Source organism: Mobula birostris, chromosome 5 (assembly GCF_030028105.1).
Source record: "Mobula birostris isolate sMobBir1 chromosome 5, sMobBir1.hap1, whole genome shotgun sequence".
NCBI lineage: Eukaryota > Metazoa > Chordata > Chondrichthyes > Myliobatiformes > Myliobatidae > Mobula > Mobula birostris.
The window spans coordinates 90,906,969-90,928,575 of NC_092374.1; the positions used below are offsets into that span (position 1 = coordinate 90,906,969).

The window sequence follows — 21,607 nt, forward strand, 5'->3', positions numbered from 1 at the left end:
ACGGGGTCTCTGTAGATTTAAAGGGAGAGTGGGAAACGGGGTCCCGGTGGGTTTAAAGGGAGAGTGGGAAACGAGATCTCGGTGGGTTTAGAGGGAGAGTGGGAAACGGTGTCCCTGTGAGTTTAAAGGAAGAATGGGAAACAGGGTTCCGGTGGGTGGAAAGGAATGTGGGAAACGGAATCTTGCTGTATGGAAAGGGAGTGTGGGAAACGTGGTCCAGTCCCTCGCTGGACCCCCTGCCGTTCGCGTATCGTCCCAACCGCGCAACAGACAACGCCATCGCCACCACCCTCCACCTGGCCCTCTCCCACCTGGACAAAAAAGACACATACGTTCGAATGCTGTTCATAGACTTCACTTCAGCATTCAACACAATCATTCCTCAGCACCTGACTGGAAAGCTGAGCCTACTGGGCCTGAACACCTCCCTCTGCAACTGGATCCTGGACTTCCTGGCGGGGAGACCTCAGTCAGTCCGAATCGGGAGCAGCATCTCCAACACCATCACACTGAGCACGGGAGCCCCCCAGGGCTGTGTGCTCAGTCCACTGCTGTTCACTCTGCTGACCCACGACTGTGCAGTAATACACAGCTCGAGCCACATAGTCAATTTCGCCGATGACACGATCGTGGTGGGTCTCATCAGCAAGAACAATGAGTCAGCATACAGAGAGGAGGTGCAGCGGCTAACGGACTGGTGCAGAGCCAACAACCTGTCTCTGAATGTGAACAAAACAAAAGAGATGCCTGCGGTGTCTAGGCCCAAGAGTATCGGACCAAAGACCACAAGGATGTCCAAGTTGGATCGTTAGGATACAACACGCTCTTTTCCAATTGCCCACAGTATCATGGTTAATCTTGGTTGGGCCTGGTGGCACATGCTTTCAAACTTTGCGTCTTCTGCCCGATGGGAGAGTGGAAACGGAGAGAACGTCTCGGGTGATTTGGGTCTCAGATTATGCTCTCTGCTTTACCGAGGCAGCCGGAAGTATAGACAAGTCCACAGGGGAGACTAGGTTCCGTGACCCGAGGTCTCTGGTGCGCCAGGAACTTGTAGAAAGACAGACCAGCCGAGAAGGGCCAAGTTCTTGAATCCGTCTCTGCCCGCTCTGACAGTCTTCCCTTCCGATAGGTTGGATAGTCACGTGCTCTGGTGAATAAACAGACTGTGCCAAGGTCACGGAATCCGGTTGAACATTAAACAGCCGTCACTCTCGCCAGTCCTTTCAGTGCCCAATGCCGCTGGTGATCTTGGTTACTCGGACATCATGGGACGGAGATTAGTGGCTTTCAGGTGAGTAGTCTCGAGCAGAGCCGTTTCCCATCTCCGGCCCCCCACCCTCATTCTCCCCAACTGTCCTCTGTAAAGCAGCCAACACGATCAAAGAGCCCACCAAACCAGGACCTCGTCTTCCCTCTCCCATCGAACAGAAGGTACAAAGGTCTGAAAGCTTTAATCCCGCTGGTATAGCACTATTGAACTGTTCCGTTGTGTGATAAGGTCTCCTAAACTCATTATGGCGTTGTGCAAAATTCTCTCTCACACACACGTACATTCTCTCTCTCTCTCACACACACACACACACACACACACAGTTCTCTCTCTCTCTTTCTCTCTCGCTCTCTCTCTCTCTCACACACACACAGTTCTCTCTCTCTCTTTCTTTCTCTCTCGCTCTCTCTCTCTCACACACACACACACACAGTTCTCTCTCTCTCTTTCTTTCTCTCTCTCGCTCTCTCTCTCACACACACACACACACACAGTTCTCTCTCTCTCTCTCTCTCTCTCTCTCACACACACACACACACACAGTTCTCTCTCTCTCTTTCTTTCTCTCTCTCTCTCTCTCTATCTCTCTCTCTCTCACACACACACACAAACAAGCAATGTTGCCCCTGATACAGGATCTCGCCCCGATATGTCGTCTATTCTTTTCACTCCACAGACGCACCATAACTTGCTGAGTTCCTCCAGGATTTTGTGTGCGCTGCTCCCGATTTTCAGCATCCACGGTCTCTCTTATGTCTTTATGGTGGTCCTTGCATCTTCCTGTCTGCCTGAACAACACTTGCTCGGTAACCGTAACATTCTGTTGTTTTTTTCCCCTTGTACTGCCTCAATGCACTGATGTAACGACATTGGGTGGCTTTAAAGGGGAGGATTGAATAGGTTCTTGATTAGTAAGGATGTCACCGGTTACGGGGAGAAGGCAGGAGAATGAGGCTGAGAGGGATAATGAATCAGCCATGATGCAATGGCAGAGCAGACAGGCCTAATTCTGCTCCTGTGCCTTATGGTCCGATGGTCATGATCTGTATAGATGGTCTGTAAAACATTGTTTTTTGCTGTACTCCTCCGACCTTGTCTTTGACCACTCTCCCCGTTGGTTATGTACCTTGCCGAACGACGTGGGCGATCATAGTCTTTATGACCATGTTTGCTCTTGGCACTTTTTTCCCCCACAGAAGTGGTTTGCCATTGTCTTCTTCTGGGCAGCATCCAAAATTAAGGATCCGCACAATCCAGGACATGCCCTCTTCTCATTACTACCACCAGGGAGGAGGTACCGGAGCCTGATGAAACACAATCAATATTTCAGTACACATGATTTTTTTTAAAATGTTCTATCGCTGAGCAGCAGTGAACCATCTGATTGGCCCATCAGAGTTCCTTTTTGAGAACTAGTTGACTTGATCAGCATTTCTGATCTGGCTATTGTTCACGATTGCAGTTAATAAAAAATAACAGGTTTTTCCCCTCCGCTATCAGATTTCTGAAAGGCTCACGAACCCATCAAAAATACCTCGATGCTTTCGTTCTCTTTTTGCACTGCTGATATTAAAGTTGAAAGTTCAAACTAAATTTATTATCAAAGTTCATTTATGTCACAGCCTACAATGCTGAGATTCATCTTCTTGTGGGCATACGCATTAAATACATAAGAGAATAATAACCGTAATGCAATAAAGAGAGACTGTGGCAACTTGGGTGTTCAACCAGTGTGTAAAATACAACCATCTGTGCAAATAAAACACGAAATAAATAAATAAATAGATAGATAGATAGATAGATAGATAGATAGATAGATAAATAACTAAATCGATAAACAAGCAATCAATATCGAAAACCTGAGGTGAAGAATCCTTGAAAGTGGGTCTATAGGCTGTGAGAACATTTCTGTGATGGGGCGAGTGAAGTTATCCCCGTCATGTATGTTATTAGAACAATACATTCCATGGCCTATGTCAGTATGTCAGTGAAAATAAACCTGACTGGGATTCTGATTCTGATTTTGAGGGTGTGGAAGAGGTTCGGCAGGATGCTGTCTAGAATAGAGTGTTAGCTATAAAGGGAACTTGGACAACCTCGGTTTGTTTTCTCTGGAATGTCGGAGGCTGAGATGAGACCATAGAGAAGTTTCTAAGACTATGTGAGGCAGAGATTGGGTAGACAGTCAGAATATTTTCCCAATAGTAGAAATCACAAATATTGGAAGAAATGAAAGTTTGGATGGGCACAGTAGCTGAGTGGTTAGCACAACGCTTTACGGTTCCATGGACCCGGGTTCCGTACCCACTGCTGCATGTACGTTCTCCCATGACAGCCTGGCTTCCCCTCAGGTGCTCCGATTTCCCCCCACAATACAAAGTTGATAAGTTAATTGGTCATTGTAAATTGCCCGACGCCGGCCCCCTAGACCTGAGTCGTCGTCGTCGTCGTCGTAGTAGTAGTAGTAGTAAATTGCCCCGTGATTAGGCAAGGGTTAAATTGGGGGGTTGCCAAGCGGCGTGGCTCGTAGCGTCGGAGGGGCCTATTCCGTGCTGTATCTCAATAAAAAAAATAAAATTGAGAGGGAAAACCGCAAGTTTTTTTTTTACACAGAGTGTTGGGCGCCTGGAAGAGGCTAGCAGGGATGATGGTGGAAGCAGATAGAATAGTGGGGTTTAGAGGCTGTTAAACAAGGACGTAAACATGCAGGGAATGGAGGGATATGGGGCATGTACCGGCAGAAGAGATTGCGTTTAATTCAGGATCACGGTCAGCACAGGCATTGAGGGCCTGTTTATGCGATTGATCGTTCTGTGTTGTAAGTTCTAACAAGGGAAGCTGGTTTCCTTGATGGACTGAACAGTGTCCACAATTCTCTTGCAGTCCCGTGCAGAGCAGTTGGCATACCAGGCTCTGATACATTCGGACAGGATGGTTCATCTGTAAAAATTAGCATACATAAAAATCTGTTAAAAGGGTGAGCAATTTCAAGTTGCTGGGCGTTAACATCTCTGGGGATCTACCCTGGGCCCATCATATTGATCCAGTTACAAATAAAGCACAACAGCGGTTTTATTTCATTAGGAGTTTGAGGAAGATTTGGTTATGTCACCAAAGACTGGCAGATTTCTGCAGTTGTATCACAGAGAGCATTCTAACTGGCTGCTTCACCGTCTGGTATGGGGTGACACTGCACAGGATGGTAAGAAGCTTCTGAGAGTTGTGAAATCAATCAGCTCCATCATTAGAAGTAGCCTTCCCAGCATCCAGGACATCTTCAATGAGCGATGCCTCAAACGTCCTAAGACATGGGGTGTAGAATTAAGTGGGAGACCCTCTGGGACTGCGGCAGAGATACACAACTCTAATCGACTGTTCACTCTTTTCCATAAATGCTGTCTGACCTGCTGAGTTCCTCCAGCATTTTGTGTGTGCAGCTCTGGATTTCCAGCATCTGCAGACTTTCTCGTGTTTGTAACACTACCACACTATTTTGTCTCTCTTGTTGCATTATTTATTTAATCTCTCTCTCTCTCTCTGGGGATCTATGGGGATCTACATATATATATATGTGTGGGGGGAATAGGAAGATATATATATATACACGTACTGCACTATAATTTACAGCTTTTATTATTATGTCTTGCAAAGTACTACTGCCGCATAACAACAAATTTCATGACATATGCCAGTGACATGCCTGATTCTCATTCTGATTCTGATTGGTGAGTGTCGTTAAAGACTTGCTGAATTTCCTTACACTCTGGAGGCGATAGAGACATTAGTATGTTTTTGTGTATTCATTCCTACTGGGTTAAATTCGGTTTTCCATATCAGCCCAGTGACAAAGTGGGTAGAGCAGATACCACACAGTTCCAGCCAGTTCAATCCCAAACGTGTGTGTGTGTGTGTGTGTGTGTAATTTGTACGTTCTCTTTGTGACCATGTGGGTTTCCCCTAGATACTCCTCAAAGTTCAAAGTAAAATTTATTATCAGAGTACATACATGTCACTAGAAACAACCCTGAGATTGTTTTTCTGCGGGCTTACTTAGCAAATCTATAGAAGGGTAACTGTAAACAGGATGAATGGACGATGAACTGTGCAACTGCGAAGATAAATAAATAGCAATAAATAACGAGCATGAAAAAACAAGATAAAGAGCCCCTGAAGTGAGACCATCGGTTGCGTGAACACAAGAAGTAGGATGTTCAACAGCCTGACGGTTGAGGGGTAGTACAGTAACCGTTCTTGGTCACGAAGCACGTGTACCTGCTACGCGATGGGAGAAGCGAGAATGTAACACGACCTGGGTGGTGGGGATCTTTGATGACGGATGCTGTTTTCCTGCGGCTGCGTTTCGTGTAGATGCGCTCAACGGCTGGGAGGGTTTTAACCGTGACGGACTGGGCCGAATCCACTACCTTTTGCAGGATTTTCCACTCAAAGACATTGGTGTTCCCGTACCAGACCGTAATGCAGCCAGTCAGCTCACTTTCCACCACACAGCTGTAGAAGTTCGCCAAGGTTTTTGATGACACGCCGAATCTCCGCAGACTCCTGAGGAAGTAGAGTCGCCGTCGTGCTTTTTTTTCGGCAAAATTATATTTAATTGATGGGTCCAGGACAGTATCATGCAGGTATTTAAAGTTACTGACTCTCTCCACCTCTCCACTTCTGCTCCTCCGATGTTTACTGGCTTAAGGAGTTCTCCCTCCTGACATCTACGATCAGTTCCTTGGTCTTATTGACAGGAGTGAGAGGTTGTTATTAGTACACCACTCAGTCAATTTTTCTAATTTCTTTCCTGTATGCTGATTCATCGCTACCTTTGATACGGCCCACAGCAGTGGTGTCATCAGCAAACCTGTATCTGGTGTTGGAGCTGAACTCAGCCACACAGTCATAGGTGTAAAGCGAGTAGAGCAGGGGGCTAAGCACCCATCCCTGTGGTGGTCCCGTGCTGGTGGAGATTGTGGAGGAGATATTCTGTTTTACCAATCCGAACTGACTGGGCTCTACAAGTGAGGAAATCCAGGAGGCGATTGTCTTGTGAGTTTACTGATTAGCTTTGAAGGGATGGTGGCATGGCATGCTGAGCTGTAATCGATAGAATAGCCTGATGCATGCATCTTTGCTGTCAGAATCACAACCAGGTTTATAATCACAGGCATGGTCCAGATGTTCCAGGGTTGTATGAAGAGCCAATGAGATGGCATCTGTCGTAGACCTGGTGCTTCGGATCCAAGTCGCCACTCACACAGGAGCTAATATGCTCCAACCTCTCAAAGTAGCTCATCACTGTGGATAGCCATTGAGGCCGGTTACTATGTTCTTCTTGGGCAACGGTTTGGTTGAAGCCTGTTTGAAGCTGGTGGGTTTCACACCCTGCAGGAACGGGAGGTTGAAGATATCCGTGAATACACCAGCCAGTTGGTGAGCACTGGGCTTCAGTACTCGGCCAGATACTCTGTCCAAACCAGATGCTTTCCTCTGATTCACTCTCTTGACGGCAACCCGCACGTCTTCTTCGGATACTGAGACTAAAGGATTGTTAGGTTGACATGGGGGTGCGCTAAGTTTTCTCCCTGTTCTGGTGGTCAAGACGAGCGTAGAAGGCATTGCGCTCATCTGGAAGCGAAGCTCTGCTATCCCCTATATCGCAAGATCTAACTTTGTAGGAGGTTATGGCATTCAGCCCCTGCCACAGTTGTCGAGCATCCCTCGTTGATTCCAGTCTAGTCCGGAATCTCCACTTCGCCCGCGAGATGGCTTTCCGCATCCCAACAACATACGGGGTCGGTGGATTAATCGACCGCTGTGAAATCTTGGGGGGTGCGGGTGGGAATGCAGTGGAAATGGGATGATGGTCATTACGGCCGGAGGGCCTGTTTCCGCGCTGTATTTCTCTGCACTTGACCACACAGCGGCTCACTCTCCGTCCTCTCCTCCCAGGAACTTCCTGGTGCTGATCGCTCTCTCTCCCGCTGTGTCAGGGTCTGACGACCCGGGGCTGTTTGGTGAGATCCGCCTGCCCAACTACCATCCGGGGGAACGGCTGAGCTGGGAGGTGGCGGTGTCCCCAGGCTTTGGCCTCAGACTCCAGCTGCAACATTACGACTCCGAGCGATCGTCCCCCTGTCGAAAAAACTACGTGGAGGTACTTCCTGGTTCGTTACTTGAGTCTCGGTGGTGGTGGGGTGTCGGAGATTTGAGGGGGAAAATTACACTGAGAGTTTCTGCCTCACCTTCTTCCTCATCGTCCTCTCCTACTCTTCTGCCTCCTCTTCCTCACCATTCCTCGCTCCTCCTATCCTGCCTCAGTTTCCCGACCTTCTCTCAAACTACTGCATCCCATCATCCATTACCCCACCCTCCCTCACCATGCCCCACCCTGCCTCACCCTCCCTACACTACCTCACATTCTCCTAGGCCTCCCCCACCATACATTACTTTCTCCCTCGCTCTCCATTACACCTTCCCCAAGGCCTATCTCACCCTACTTCACCCTCCCTCAGGCTACCTCGCTCACCCCACGCCTCCCCTCCACACCTCCCCCTCCCCCACCCTGCCTCATCCTTCTCCAAGCCTCCCCCTCTCCCAGGCCTCCCTCATCCTACCTCACACTCTCCCACGCCTCCCCCTCACCCAGAACTCCTCCAACCTACATGACCCACCCCCATTCTCCCTTTACCTCTCACCCCTTACCCTCCGCCCTCCGTCTAAACCCTACCCTACTTCTCCGCTCATTCTCAGACTTGGTTGGTTGGCGAATACATGGAAGGAGCTGTCAGTGTGGGTAAATACCAACGCTGGGTATATTGGGTATAGACTGAAAATTACTGGATATACTTACAGCAGAGGTTGATAGATTATCATTCAGGGCGTCAAAGGATACGGGGAGAATGGGGTTGAAAGGGATAGCATAGCGGAACAGACTCGATGGGCTGAAATGGCTAATTCTGCCCCCGTCTTAAAGTCTCAATGGGAATTTATTCAGGTACATGGATGAGAAAGTGGAAGAAGTTGAGGCAGGTACGTTAACAACATTTAAAAGATACCCGGTATCTTACGTATCTTTAAAAAGGCAGGTGGATGGAGAGGAAAGGTTTAGAGCAGGTGTTCCCGACCTTTTTCATGCCATGGACCGGTACTACAGAGTGGTTTACAGAGATATGGGGCAATGTAGGCAAATCCGACTGAGCCTATCTAGGGATCTTGAACGACACGGACGAAAGGGACTGTTCCTGAGACAAATTACACCGCTCCAGACGGAGGCAGGTGGCTTCAGCACGGCAGGTTAGCCTAGGGAAAGCGGGGAATGGGTTGGGTGCTCTGGAAGTCACTGCCCATGTTCCACTCTCCTTCGGCAGGTATATGCAGACAGGGAGCGCTTGGGCAGGTTCTGCGGGAACACGACGTCGAGCCGCTTCCACCGGCCATTCCCGAGCGCGTCCACCGCCGACCAGCACACCGTTTGTCTCCGAGTACGCAGCCACTCCGCCAATCGGGAGAGCCGGCGCGGATTCTCCGTCTCTTACGAAGCCGTGGGTAAGTGCCGACGGGAGCGGGAGAGTGATATATCTCCCTCGCCGTGGCCGTGAACAAGTCACACGGAGGCCGGAGACTGGGCGACCGTGCACCAGTCTACGCTGGAGGTTCGGTGCTGGAGAGAGTTAAATTTCTGTGTGTCAACAGATCGAATGACCTGTTCTGCCCCCAGCACATACTCTCAGTGGCCATTTTATTAGGTACACCCCTACTTCCGCTCAGGGATGAAAATATCTTATCAGCCACCCCCTGTACCTAATAAAGTGGCCACTGTGTGTACGTTCGTGGGCTTCTGCAATTGTAGCCCACCCACTTCAAGGTTCGATGTGTTGTACATATAGAGATGCTCTTCTGCACTCCACTGTTGTAACGTGTGGTTTTCTGAGTTATTGGCATCTTCCTGTCAGCTTGAACTATTCTGACCATTCTCCGCTGACCTCTCATTAACAAGTCATTTTCATCCACAGGACTGCCACTCACTGGATGATTATTGTTTGTCGTACCTTTTTCTGTAAACTCTAGAGACTGTTGTGCGTGAAAATCCTTGAAGAGCAGCAGTTCCCATGGTAGTCAAACCACCCCATGTCATAGTCCAGTCCGTGAAATCCGCATTCCGGTTCACAGTCCGGTCCATGGATCCGTATTCCAGGTTTTCCTGTTTTCCCTTGTCCTGTTGTGTGCCTTAATTGAGGCGCATGATTCTGTTTTTGGGCTGGCTACATAAATAGCTCCTGGGTTCAGCTTCATTTGCTGGACTGTTCCTTTCACCTTCCTCCTGAAGCCCTGCCTGCAACCTCTGCCTGAAGCCTTGCCTGCAACTTCTGCCTGAAGCCTTGGCCTGAAGACTTGCCTGCAATCTCGCCAGCGTCCTGGCCTGTATCACTGTCAGGTTCTACCACCGGAGCAAGACCTGAGCCTTGCTGCGTCTAGATAAGGAACTGTCTACGGTTGTTTTGAACGGTCTCTGTGTCCACACCTTCGCTAGGTAGGTCCGGCCGTTTGCCGCTACCTGGTGTTGGGAACTGTGTCGTCATGTTCAGCATTCGGTGAAGAGCCCTGGCCCCAAGTCCTGTTCCAAAGGAGGGGTCCCGGCTCTGAGCTCCATGTCCCTGTCTTCCTGTATCTCAAGTCCAAGGCTCAGTGTTCCTGTGCTCTACACCAAAGCACTGTGTTCCTGTCCTCCCCAAGATCAAGGTTCTGTGTTCTGCATTCCTGTCGTCCTAAGTCCAAGGTTCCGAGGTTCCTGTCGTCCCAAATCCAAGGCTCGGCTGTTCCTAAGAACCAAGTCAAGGCTTCGTGTTCTCGTCCTGTCCATGTGCCTCTTTCTGTCCATGTGCTTCGTACTGTGCTGGAGTTCCCTCGTCCTGTACTGGAGTTCCCTCGTCTTGCCCAGCAGTCTCTCGTTCTGTCCTGTAGCCTCGCCTAGTCCTGTCTCCCACAACGACGTCATGTCTTCGCCTAGTTCCGGAGTCCAAGCCCGAGTCAACACCCAAATCTTGGTCCTTGTCCAGTCTCTGGCTTGGAGTTCGAACCCAAGCCTCGTCATGTCCTCGCCTCGAAGTACCCAAGCCTCGTCATGTCCTCGCCTCGAAGTACCCAAACCATGAAGAACCTAAGCCATGTCCAGTCCTGAAGCCACGTCATGTCTTCGCCTAGTTCCGGGGTCCAAGCCCGAGTCAGGACCCAGGTTTTGGGTCCTTCTCCAGTCTCCGGCTCGGAGTCCAAGCCCAGGCTCCTAGTTTCCAGTTCCTAGTCCTGGTCCTGCTTGCCTAGCCAATGTCCTAGCCCAAGTCTGTGTTCTTGCCATGATGCTCTAGTCAAATCCTGTTCCTAGTACTTCAGTGTTCGGGTCTACTCCCAGTCGCACCCCACGTATGACACCCCGTCTGGCACCAACAATCATTCCACAGCCCAAATCACTTCAATCGTGTTTCTTCCCATTCTGATGTTTGGTCTGAACAACAACAGTGTGGCCATACTCCTCTGACCCCTCTCATTAACAAGTTGCTTCCTCCCACAGAACTGACGCTCACTGGATGTTTTTTTGTGTGTTCTTCACACCATTATTTGTCACTGAACGCCCAAACGTCAACCCTTGAAATGGATGGGCTACTGAAACGGAAGATAGGAGGTACCCAATAAAGTGGTCATTGGGTGTAATTTGCTTTTAGAAGCTCCCATTGTTTGCCAAGAAAGCAACTTTTTATGTTATTTTTTCTGTCAAACAATCCACATAAGAAGAATACTTCATCATCTTCCCATGATTTCAAGAAATGGGATGAGATCTCACTGGAATGTGTAAAATTCTCCAAGAGCACAGAATGGTGGATTCTAAGAGGTGGTTTCTTCTAGCCTGAAAGACTATAACTTAGGAGTTGCCATGCGAGCTGAGATGAGGTCAATTTCTTCAGAGAAGTTCACGTGGGGTAGATACAGGGTGAATGCATACATCAAAAACCGAGAGTATATGTTTAAGGTGAGGGAAGATAGACAGGAATGAGAGGGGCAACGGTTTCATTCAGAGGATAATCAGCATATGACTTCAATTTTAGTATGTCCCTATCACTAGTAAAACCAGCATCTATTGTTGATCCTCAACTGATCTTGCGAAGGTGGTGCAGAAACATCTTCTTGAATTTAAGACAAAAGGATCACCTGCCACCTCCATCTTGTACCACTATCAATACTTGTTCCCTCCATTTTGTCCCACATCAATACTTGGCCTCTAAATCTCGTCCCACCAACAATATTTGAACCTTCCATGTTGAGGCACGGTAGTGTAGTGGTTAGCACAACGCGTTACAGTGCAGCCGACCCGGGTTCAATTCCCGCCGCTGCCTGTAAGGACTTCCTATATTCTCCCCGTTAACACCTGGGTTTCTTCCAGTTTCCTCACTGTAAATTATCCCGTGATTAGACCAAGGTTAAATCAGGGGATTGCTAGGCAGCGCGCCTTGAAGGGCGGGAAGGACCTGTTTTCCACGCTGTAACTCAATAAATAGATAAATAAAATCAATACTTGTCACCTTCATTTTAATCCACTAAAAATATTTGGCCATCCATCTTGTCTCACCATCAATACTTGACCCCTTCATGTTGTCTCACCATTAATGCCAGAGGTCATCTCTTCTCGGCTGGCTCCCTGTTGCCGTCAGCTTTCTGTGCTTCCTCCGTGATCCTCGATGGATGGAATCGAGGGTCAGTGTCTGTCCCGAATGTGCAGCTTCTGTGTCTCACATCCCAGTGCCTCCTGTTCTCAGATATCGATGAGTGCGGTGACCGCTGGGAAGGACAGGCTGCCTGTCAGCACTTCTGCCACAATTACATCGGAGGCTACCGCTGTTATTGCCGCCAAGGATATAGTCTCCACGGTGACGGGAAAACCTGCCAAGGTGATAAGCCCTGAGTTCTGGGGTGGGGTGCGGGGGTGGTGAGAATGTGGGTCTCAGTGAAGGATAATGGGAATTTCGTGATGATTGGACAGCGATGTCCCTTATTACTGGGATGGGCCATTCCGACAATCCTCTGCTTACTACAAGAGTCCTCACTGTAACAGGAGTTCCCGACTCCCGTCGCGAGGCCGCATTTAACGTTGAAGGGAAAGTGTTGCTACAGCACGTCTAGGGAGATTTCCAGAGTTTAGACCACGTTCACGTGCACTCTAACGCACACGCACACACGCACTCTCTCTCTCTCTCTCTCTCACACTCACACACTCACACACACACACACACACACACGCACGCGCGCACGCAGACACAGTGACACACTGATATACGCACAAAATCACACGCAGACAGATACACGAACATACACTTGCGCATACACACAGTGATACACTATGTACCGGCACAGAATCAATCTCTCAAACAGATACACTCATACACTCTGATGCGCGCACAAGACACAGGCATGCTCATACACACACGCAGAGCGCTGGAGGAACTCAGCAAGCCAGGCAGCATCTGTGGAAAAGAGTACGCAGTCGACGTTTCGGGCCGAGACCCTCCTTCAGGACTGGAAAAAAGGAGAATTCGGAGCAAGAAGGTGAGGGGAGGGAAGGAAGAAGTACAAGGTGGTAGGTGATAGGTGAAATCAGGAGAGAAGGAGGGTTGAAATAAAGTGCTGGGAAGCTGTTTGGTGAAAAGGAGCTGGCAAAGGGGGGAATGTGATAGGAGAGGATAGAAGACCATGGATGAAAGGGAAGGGTGAGGAGCACCAGAGGAGGTGAAGAGCAGATAAGGAGTTAAGGTGATAGAGGGAAATAGGAATGGGGAATGGTGAAGGAGAGGGGGAGCAATTACGGGAAGATCGAGAAATCAATGTTGAGCACTCATACATACACTCACAATCACAGACACACACACACACACACACACACACACACACACAGACACACACAGACACACACACACACACACACACACACACACACACACACACACACACACTCACAATCACAGACACACAGACACACACACACACACACAGAGACACACACACACACACACACACACACAGACACACACAGACACACACACACACACACACAGACACACACACACACACACACACAATCACAGACACACAGACACACACACACACACAGACACACACACACTCACAATCACAGACACACAGACACACAGACACACACACACACACACACACACACACACACACACACACACACATACACACACACACAGACACACACACACGCACGTACACACATTCACACACACACTCACACACACACACACACACACACACACACACACACACACACGTACACACATTCACACACACACACACACACACACACACACACACACATGAAACCATACATCCAGTAGAACTAAAACACACGCACACATACGGTCACCAGGAGGACTTTGCTCAGTTTGTAAAACGCCGTCCCTTCGCCGAACTGATATCACTCATTGCTTCCCCTGCAGTCACACAATGTGGAGTCCCCGAGGACATTGAGAACGGCAGCTATGAATACCTGGACGATGAAGCTGGGACCCGGACTGGCTCCGTCATCAGCTACAGATGCCGCCAAACCTATTATACAATGGTGGGCGGTGCCGATGGTGAGACACTGGACGTCGAGAGGAACATGCGGACGCTGTTCATTTGTGGTGCACTAGGGGGAGGGGGTGGTCAGTGGACGGAGGACAGATGGTGGTGGGGGGGTGTACGAGGAGCTGAAGGGGCTGGACTGCGCTCAGCAAAAACGTGGGAACTCATAGAATAAACACAGGCTCAAGAACACATACACAAACGTAAGGAACACACAAACACAGAATCACGGGCCACAAGCACATGGGTACAAGAATGCATGCAGACACTGACAGGAACACACGAACACAGGAACATACATACATACATGAACGCATACAGACATAGGAACACGTACGTACTCAGTGGAGACACTGAGGGAAAGACACACACAAAAGACACTCAGAGGAACACACGTGAAGAGACAGGAGAGTGTAGAAGCACAGACACATACACAATGTAGACTTCCAGATATGTGCACCGGTATACGCACACTTGAACTCATCGTGCAGAACACATGTACACACACACACACATCCGCAGGAGTGTGTATCCCAGTATATGCCTGCAAGTCTACAGGTTGTGTCTCTGTATGTGTGTACTCTGCGATACAGATAAATGCACACGCACACACAAAACATAAGATTGCTGGAATACACAGACACTGTGAAAGCTTACAGACAGAGTACATCTGGAAACACCAGTACACATATACGATAGCTCATAAATGAAAATTTGTGCCTTCAGGAATGTGTTGCACGCCCCCTCTCTGAGATACCGACATGCACACGCACACACACGCACCCTCGCAGTCTTTCATACACATACACAATCCTAAATTTCCTCACCCAAGCACTCCAGCACTCAAACTGTCCATAGTCACATTTCCCGCACAATTCGTCATACTCTCCCACATACAAATACCCTCAAGCTCGCGTACACACACACACACACACACACACAAATAATAAACCTCCTCATACGAACACTCCGTCACATAACCCCACCACACACATTCTCGGACACACAACTTCGAGGAAGTAACAAGCAGAGTGGGCAAAGGAGAGGCAGTTGACGTCATTTACTTGGATTTTCAGAAGGCGTTTGATAAGGTGCCACACATGAGGCTGTTTAACAAGATAAAATCCTGTGGTGTTACATGAAAGATACCGGCATGGGTAGCGGAACGGCTGACAGGCAGGAAGCAGGGAGTACGAATAAAGGGGGCCATATTTGGTTGGCTGCCAGAGACTACTGCTGTTCCTCAGGGGTCAGTATAAGGACCACTGCTTTTCACATTGTTTTTCAATTATTTAGATAATAGAATTGATGGTTTTGTGGCAAAGTTTTCGGATGATACGAAGATAAGTGGAAGGGTAGGTAGTGCTGAGGAAGCAATGAGATTGCAGCAGGACTTAGACAGATTGGAAGAATAGGCAAAAAAACGTGGCAGACGGAATACGGAGTTGTGAAATATATGATAACGCATTTTTGTAAAAGGAATAATAGTGTGGTCTATTATCTAAATGGGGAAAAGGTTCAAACATCAGAGCTGCAGAGGGACTTAGGAGTCCTCGTGCAAGACTCCCTGAAAGTTAATTTACAGGTTAAGTCTGTAGGAAAGAAGGCAAATCTTAAGTTGGCATTAATTTCAAGGGGAATAGAATATAAAAGCAAGGAAATAATGCTGACCCTTAATAAGACACTAGTCAGGCCGCACTTGCAGTATTGTCGACAGTTTTGGGCTCCATATCTTAGAAAGGATGTGTTGTCATTGGAGTCAGTCCAGAGGAGGTTCGTGAGGATGATTCCAGGAATGAAGGGGTTAATATATGAGGAGCGTTTGGCAGCTTTCAGCCTGTACTCATTGGGATTTAGCAGAATGCGTGGGGATCTCGTTGAAATCTACCGAATGTTGAAAGCACTAGATAGGGCAGATATGGAGAGGATGTTTCTTATGCAAACACGAGGAAACCTGCAGATGCGGGAATTTCAAGCAACACACATAAAAGTTACTGGTGAACGCAGCAGGCCAGGCAGCATCTCTACGAAGAGGTACAGTCGACGTTTCGGGCCGAGACCCTTCGTCAGGACTAATTGAAGGAAAAGCTAGTAAGAGGTTTGAAAGTGGGAGGGGGAGGGGGAGATCCAAAATGATAGGAGAAGACAGGAGGGTGAGGGATGGAGCCAAGAGCTGGACAGTTGATTGGCAAAAGGGATATGAGAGGATCATGGGACAGGAGGCTCAGGGAGAAGAAAAAGCCTCTCTCACTATACTTTTTCTCCCTGTCCCTTTCACTATACATTCCTTTTCTCTCTCTCTCCTTTTTCTCCCTCTGTCCCTCTCACTATACCCCTTGCCCATCCTTTGGGCTTTTCCCCCCTCCCCCTATTTCTTCCTAGGCCTCCTGTCCCATGATCCTCTCATATCCCTTTTGCCAATCACCTGTCCAGCTCTTGGCTCTAGCCCTCCCCCTCCTGTCTTCTCCTATCATTTCGGATCTCCCCCTCCCTCTCCCACTTTCAAATCTCTTACTATCTTTTCTTCCAGTTTGTCCTGACGAAGGGTCTCGCCCCGAAACGTCGACTGTACCTCTTCCTAGAGATACTGCCTGGCCTGCTGCGTTCACCAGCAACTTTTATGTGTGTTGGATGTTTTTTATGGTAGGGGAATGGTAGAAGGAACACCATCAAAATTGAGGGGCAACCCTTTAGAACAGAGGTAGGAAGGATTTTGTTTTTAGCCAAAGAGTAGTAAATCTGTGGAATGCTCTGCCACAGACTGCGGTGGATTTCAAGTCTGTGCATATATTTAAGGCGGATGCTGATAGTTTCCTGATCGGTCGGGGCATCAAAAGATACGGCGCGAAAGCAGGTGTATGGGGTTGAGTGGAATCCGGGATCAGCCATGATGGAATGGCGGAGCAGACTCGATGGGGTGAGTGGCCTAATTCTGCTACTAAGCCTTATGGTCTGATGGTCTAACTCCTCACACTCACACACACTGACTCACATACACTCACGCGCACTCGCGCGCGCACACACGCACAGACACAATCATAAATTTCCTCACTCAAACTATCCATAGCCACGCTCCCACTCAATCCCTCACACTCTCCCACACACAAGAATCATAAACTTCCTCACACGTCCCGTCACACAATCGCTCCATACACACATTGGCACACAACCACGAACTCTCCCTCACACCATACAGTACCGCCACGTGCACACAAAAAAAATCACAAAACCTCCACCGCACGCACGCACAAAATTATAAACACGCCTGAGATCGCGCAAAACCGCCACGTGTGTGCTTTCACACACACGCGCACCCGCGCCACTTTAGATGGTTTTGACTCTTTCTTTCCCTGATTTAACCTCCTTGTTGCACAGGGACATACTCCTGCCGAGACAATGGGAAGTGGGAGAATAGTGTGGTGGGAGAAACCCTCCCAAGTTGTAAACCAGGTGAGTGAACATCGCGTCCACATTCTTGGGATGACTAGTGTGGTTTAGGAGACCCTCCCAAGATGCAAATTAGTGGAATGAGCAACTACTCCACAACTGTAGCAAATCACTGGCATCTACCCACATTCCCAGACGGCCACTCTCAAAGTTCAAAGTACATTTATTATCAAATTATGTATGCAGTATACAACCCTGAGATTCGTCTTCCCGCAGACAGCTATGAAACAAAGAAACACCATGGAATCCGTTCAAAGAAAGCACCAAACACCCAACGCGAGAAAGAACGAATCCACAATCGGCAAAAAAACAAGCGAAAAACACTGAATATAAAACGCCAAACCCGCATCCCACTGCTGTATTCCTGACAATTCTCAGTCATTAACCACTGAGAATTAAGCCAGGAACTTGTAGCTGACGCTATAGTCTCAGGCCAGCTAGAAAACCATTAGCCTGTTCTGACCCAGGTAAGAAACACGTGGTTACGGTGAGCTACATGTTCATAAGTTAACTGCGTATGCCATGGTATTTTTAATCCTTTGATGTGGATTTCGTGGTTGTAATTAGTTTGTAATAGTATTAATTTTTCTAAAGATTTTCGTTTCACTTTTTAAAAAATTGGGGTGGTTATCAGGAATATTCAGAACCCCTAGAACAATTGACAGATGGCTAAGCTGTAGCTCGCGTTTAATGGTTTCCTCTGTGGTTATACGAATAAAGAAGCTTAGACTGCCAGTGTGACCTGGATTTTCTGAGAGACCTTTAGGGTGTGCAGAGTCATGGGTCAGAATGGGGGGTTAGACCCAGTGCCCAACTGATGCAGCTCTACAGTGGGATCCCTGAGCGATGAGGCTGAGCAGTACAGCACCCAGTCTGGGACAAAGTCCGACTAATTGGGAGATGGAGGAGACTGCGTCAGTCAAGGGATATGAATGGGAAGAGTTATATATCAGGCATCCAACTCTCACTGAGGGCGGGAAACAATTGGTGAATGAACAACTTAAGGAATTGGTAACATCAGCATCAATCCTCATATTGATTCAGATTCAGGTCCATTTATCTATCACATGTACATCTAACATACTGTTGACCAATCACCAACTAATCTAAGTTAGGAAACTCACTACACAACTCTTAATTGATCAAAACTCGCACTTCATTGTCTATGCACAAACAACAACGTAAATAAGTTGATCATGGAGCAACAGTTTAAAACATGAATTCTTCTGTTCCCTCTGTACCAATACTCACTCAGACTACTTCTCCAATTTCTAGCACTGCTACAGAGTATCTCACGTTGGCCAAACATTTGATCCTTTTTTTCTCCCAACCCCTGGCATAGGATTCTTCCTTGTGATAGTTAGTCTCTGGCGTTCTCGCCGTTTCACGTTCAAACCCCCCTGCTCCTTCCTTATCAGTTCAAATGCTGTGTTTCACCAGTCATCTGACTGACCGGTGTCAGATTCCCATTGGATGTAGTCCAAGGGCTACACAACTTCATACCTTAGGTGGCTTCTTTTGTTCTATTCAACTGTGGTTCAAACCAGTCAAACTAGGCTGCGTTACTGAGAATACTCAGTAACTTGCCAAACTTGCCATTGTACACAGTAAACAGCTTATCTAAGAGTGATCTCAGGTTTATCAGATCAATAGCAGAAACTCCTTGTGCCCAAGTTCAATTGCTCTGATTAGATTATCCCAGAGCAGGAATCAGTTCATCAAGTAATTCACAAAATGGGGGACTGCAAAGACAGTCTCACACAAAATGGCCGCCTCCATCTCCTATACATGGCAAGCACAAAGACATCTGTTTCTTTCTACTTCCACTGTCCTTGACCAATCTGAGTTCAATATTCCAAATGCACCACCGCCAATGTCTTATACAACTGCAACAGAGCCCCTGGAGGGGAGGCTGTGATTTGCTGAGCTGTGTCCACAACTCTCTGTAGTTTCCTGTGGTCACGGGCAGAGCAATTGCCGTACCGAACCATTATGTGGTGAAGCCCATCGGGGACATCTCAGCGTTCCTCGGCCTTCTGAGGAAGTAGAGGAGCTGGTGGGTTTTCTTCGCTGTGGTGTCAATGTAGATGGAGCCGGACACACTGCTGTTAACCTCCGTCAGTCTGCGCACTAAGTGTGGAAGGTGCGATGTTACTTTGCAATTCTACAAGACATTGGTGAGGGTGCATTTGGAATATTGTGTTCTGTAATAGTCACCCTGCTATAAGAGAGACGATTTCAGAGGATGTTGCGAGGAACTATTACCGAGAGAGGTTGAATGAGTTTGGAGCTTATTCAATCGATTCTAGGAGAATGGGGGTGACCTTATTCAGGTGCATAGAATCATGAGGAGCACGCGAATACTGGAAAGGACTCGATGTGCTAAATGGCCTAATCCTGCTGCTATGTCTTATGCTCTTAATCTGCCTTTACTTCTTCTCTGACTGTTGTTTTCCTTCTTGGCCCCAAGTCTGCGGAAAACCACAACAACCGCCGGTGTTGATACAGCGGATCTTCGGTGGGGCTCCTGCCCGGGACGGGAACTTCCCCTGGCAAGTGTACTTCGAGAACCGGGTGTGCGGCGGGGCGCTTCTGTCCGATGCCTGGGTACTAACCAGCGCCTCCTGTGTGGAAGGCGAGCTCAGGCCGCAGATGTTCGCCGGGGCAACGGACCGGAACTCGGCGGCCGGCTGGACGGCACTGGAAGGGATGGAGGTCCACGTCCACCCCGGCTACGCTCAATCGCCTGTCGGCCACGACATCGCACTGGTGAGGCTGCAGGAGACGGCGAGAATGGGCCCGACCATGTCTCCTATCTGCCTACCCCGGGACGAGGTGGAGGTTGGAACTGTGGGCCTGGTCTCCGGCTTCGGGGAGACGGAGCACTTCTCTCAGAGCGAGGTGCTGATGTTCGCCCCGGTGCCGGTGGTGGAGCGGAATAATTGCCAGGCGCCCATCCCACTCACCCCAACCGTGATTTGCGCCGGGACCGGGGGAGGAGCAGATGCGTGCACGGGTGACGGAGGAGGATCCCTCGTCTTCAAGGACCCCTTGCACCACGACACCTACTTCACCGCGGGCGTCGTCTCCTGGGGTCAGAAGTGCGGGGAGTACGGGGTCTACACTAGCGTCAGGAATCACCTGGAGTGGATCGAGAATATTATGGGACCCTAGTATTACTAGGAGCCACTACATCTCCAGCATTGTTTTCCCGCGCTGCAATATCTAGTCTCGCCTCTCTTTGACAGTTTAGGTATCGAGAAGAAACTTCTCGGATTTTGTCAACTATTATTGGCTAGCTTACTTTAGTATTCCAGTTGCCTTCTTAATGTCTTTTTTAGTTTTCCAATCAATTCTGGCCAGCTACTCTCTCATGCCTCTGTAATTCCCATAGCTCCATTGTAATACTGATACATGTGACTTTAGCTTCTCCTTCTCAAATTTCAGGGTGAATTAAATCATATCATAGAAACATAGAAACATAGAAAATAGGTGCAGGAGTAGGCCATTCGGCCCTTCGAGCCTGCACCGCCATTTATTATGATCATGGCTGATCATCCAACTCAGAACCCGGCCCCAGCCTTCCCTCCATACCCCCTGATCCCCGTAGCCACAAGGGCCATATCTAACTCCCTCTTAAATATAGCCAATGAACTGGCCTCAACTGCTTCCTGTAGTAGAGAATTCCACAGATTCACCACTCTCTGTGTGAAGAAGTTTTTCCTAATCTCGGTCCTAAAAGGCTTCCCCTTTATCCTCAAACTGTGACCCCTCATTCTGGACTTCCCCAACATCGGGAACAATCTTCCTGCATCTAGCCTGTCCAATCCCTTTAGGATTTTATATGGTTCAATCAGATCCCCCCTCAATCTTCAAAATTCCAACGAGTACAAGCCCAGTTCATCCAGTCTTTCTTCATATGAAAGTCCTGCCATCCCAGGAATCAATCTGGTGAACCTTCTTTGTACTCCCTCTATGGCAAGGATGTCTTTCCTCAGATTAGGGGACCAAAACTGCACACAATACTCCAGGTGTGGTCTCACCAAGGCCTTGTACAACTGCAGAAGTACCTCCCTGCTCCTGTACTCGAATCCTCTTGCTATAAATGTCAGCATACCATTCGCCTTTTTCACTGCTTGCTGTACCTGCATGCCCACTTTCAATGACTGGTGTATAATGACACCCAGGTCTCGTTGCACCTCCCCTTTTCCTAATCGGCCACCATTCAGATAATAATCTGTTTTCCTATTT

At 48.5% G+C, this 21,607-nt stretch overlaps 1 protein-coding gene across 1 annotated transcript in view; it reads left to right on the top strand.

The window, feature by feature from the left end:
• LOC140198376 (uncharacterized) overlaps positions 1 to 21,607 on the top strand; it is a 141,538-nt gene extending 119,931 nt beyond the window's left edge. The window contains exons 14-20 of the mRNA XM_072259471.1: positions 1,166 to 1,294; positions 7,229 to 7,433; positions 8,647 to 8,824; positions 12,085 to 12,216; positions 13,783 to 13,920; positions 17,285 to 17,359; positions 19,827 to 21,607. Coding sequence (XP_072115572.1) covers positions 1,166 to 1,294; positions 7,229 to 7,433; positions 8,647 to 8,824; positions 12,085 to 12,216; positions 13,783 to 13,920; positions 17,285 to 17,359; positions 19,827 to 20,530 — 1,561 coding nt within the window. The 3' untranslated portion in view covers positions 20,531 to 21,607. The remainder of the gene's footprint in view (positions 1 to 1,165; positions 1,295 to 7,228; positions 7,434 to 8,646; positions 8,825 to 12,084; positions 12,217 to 13,782; positions 13,921 to 17,284; positions 17,360 to 19,826) is intronic.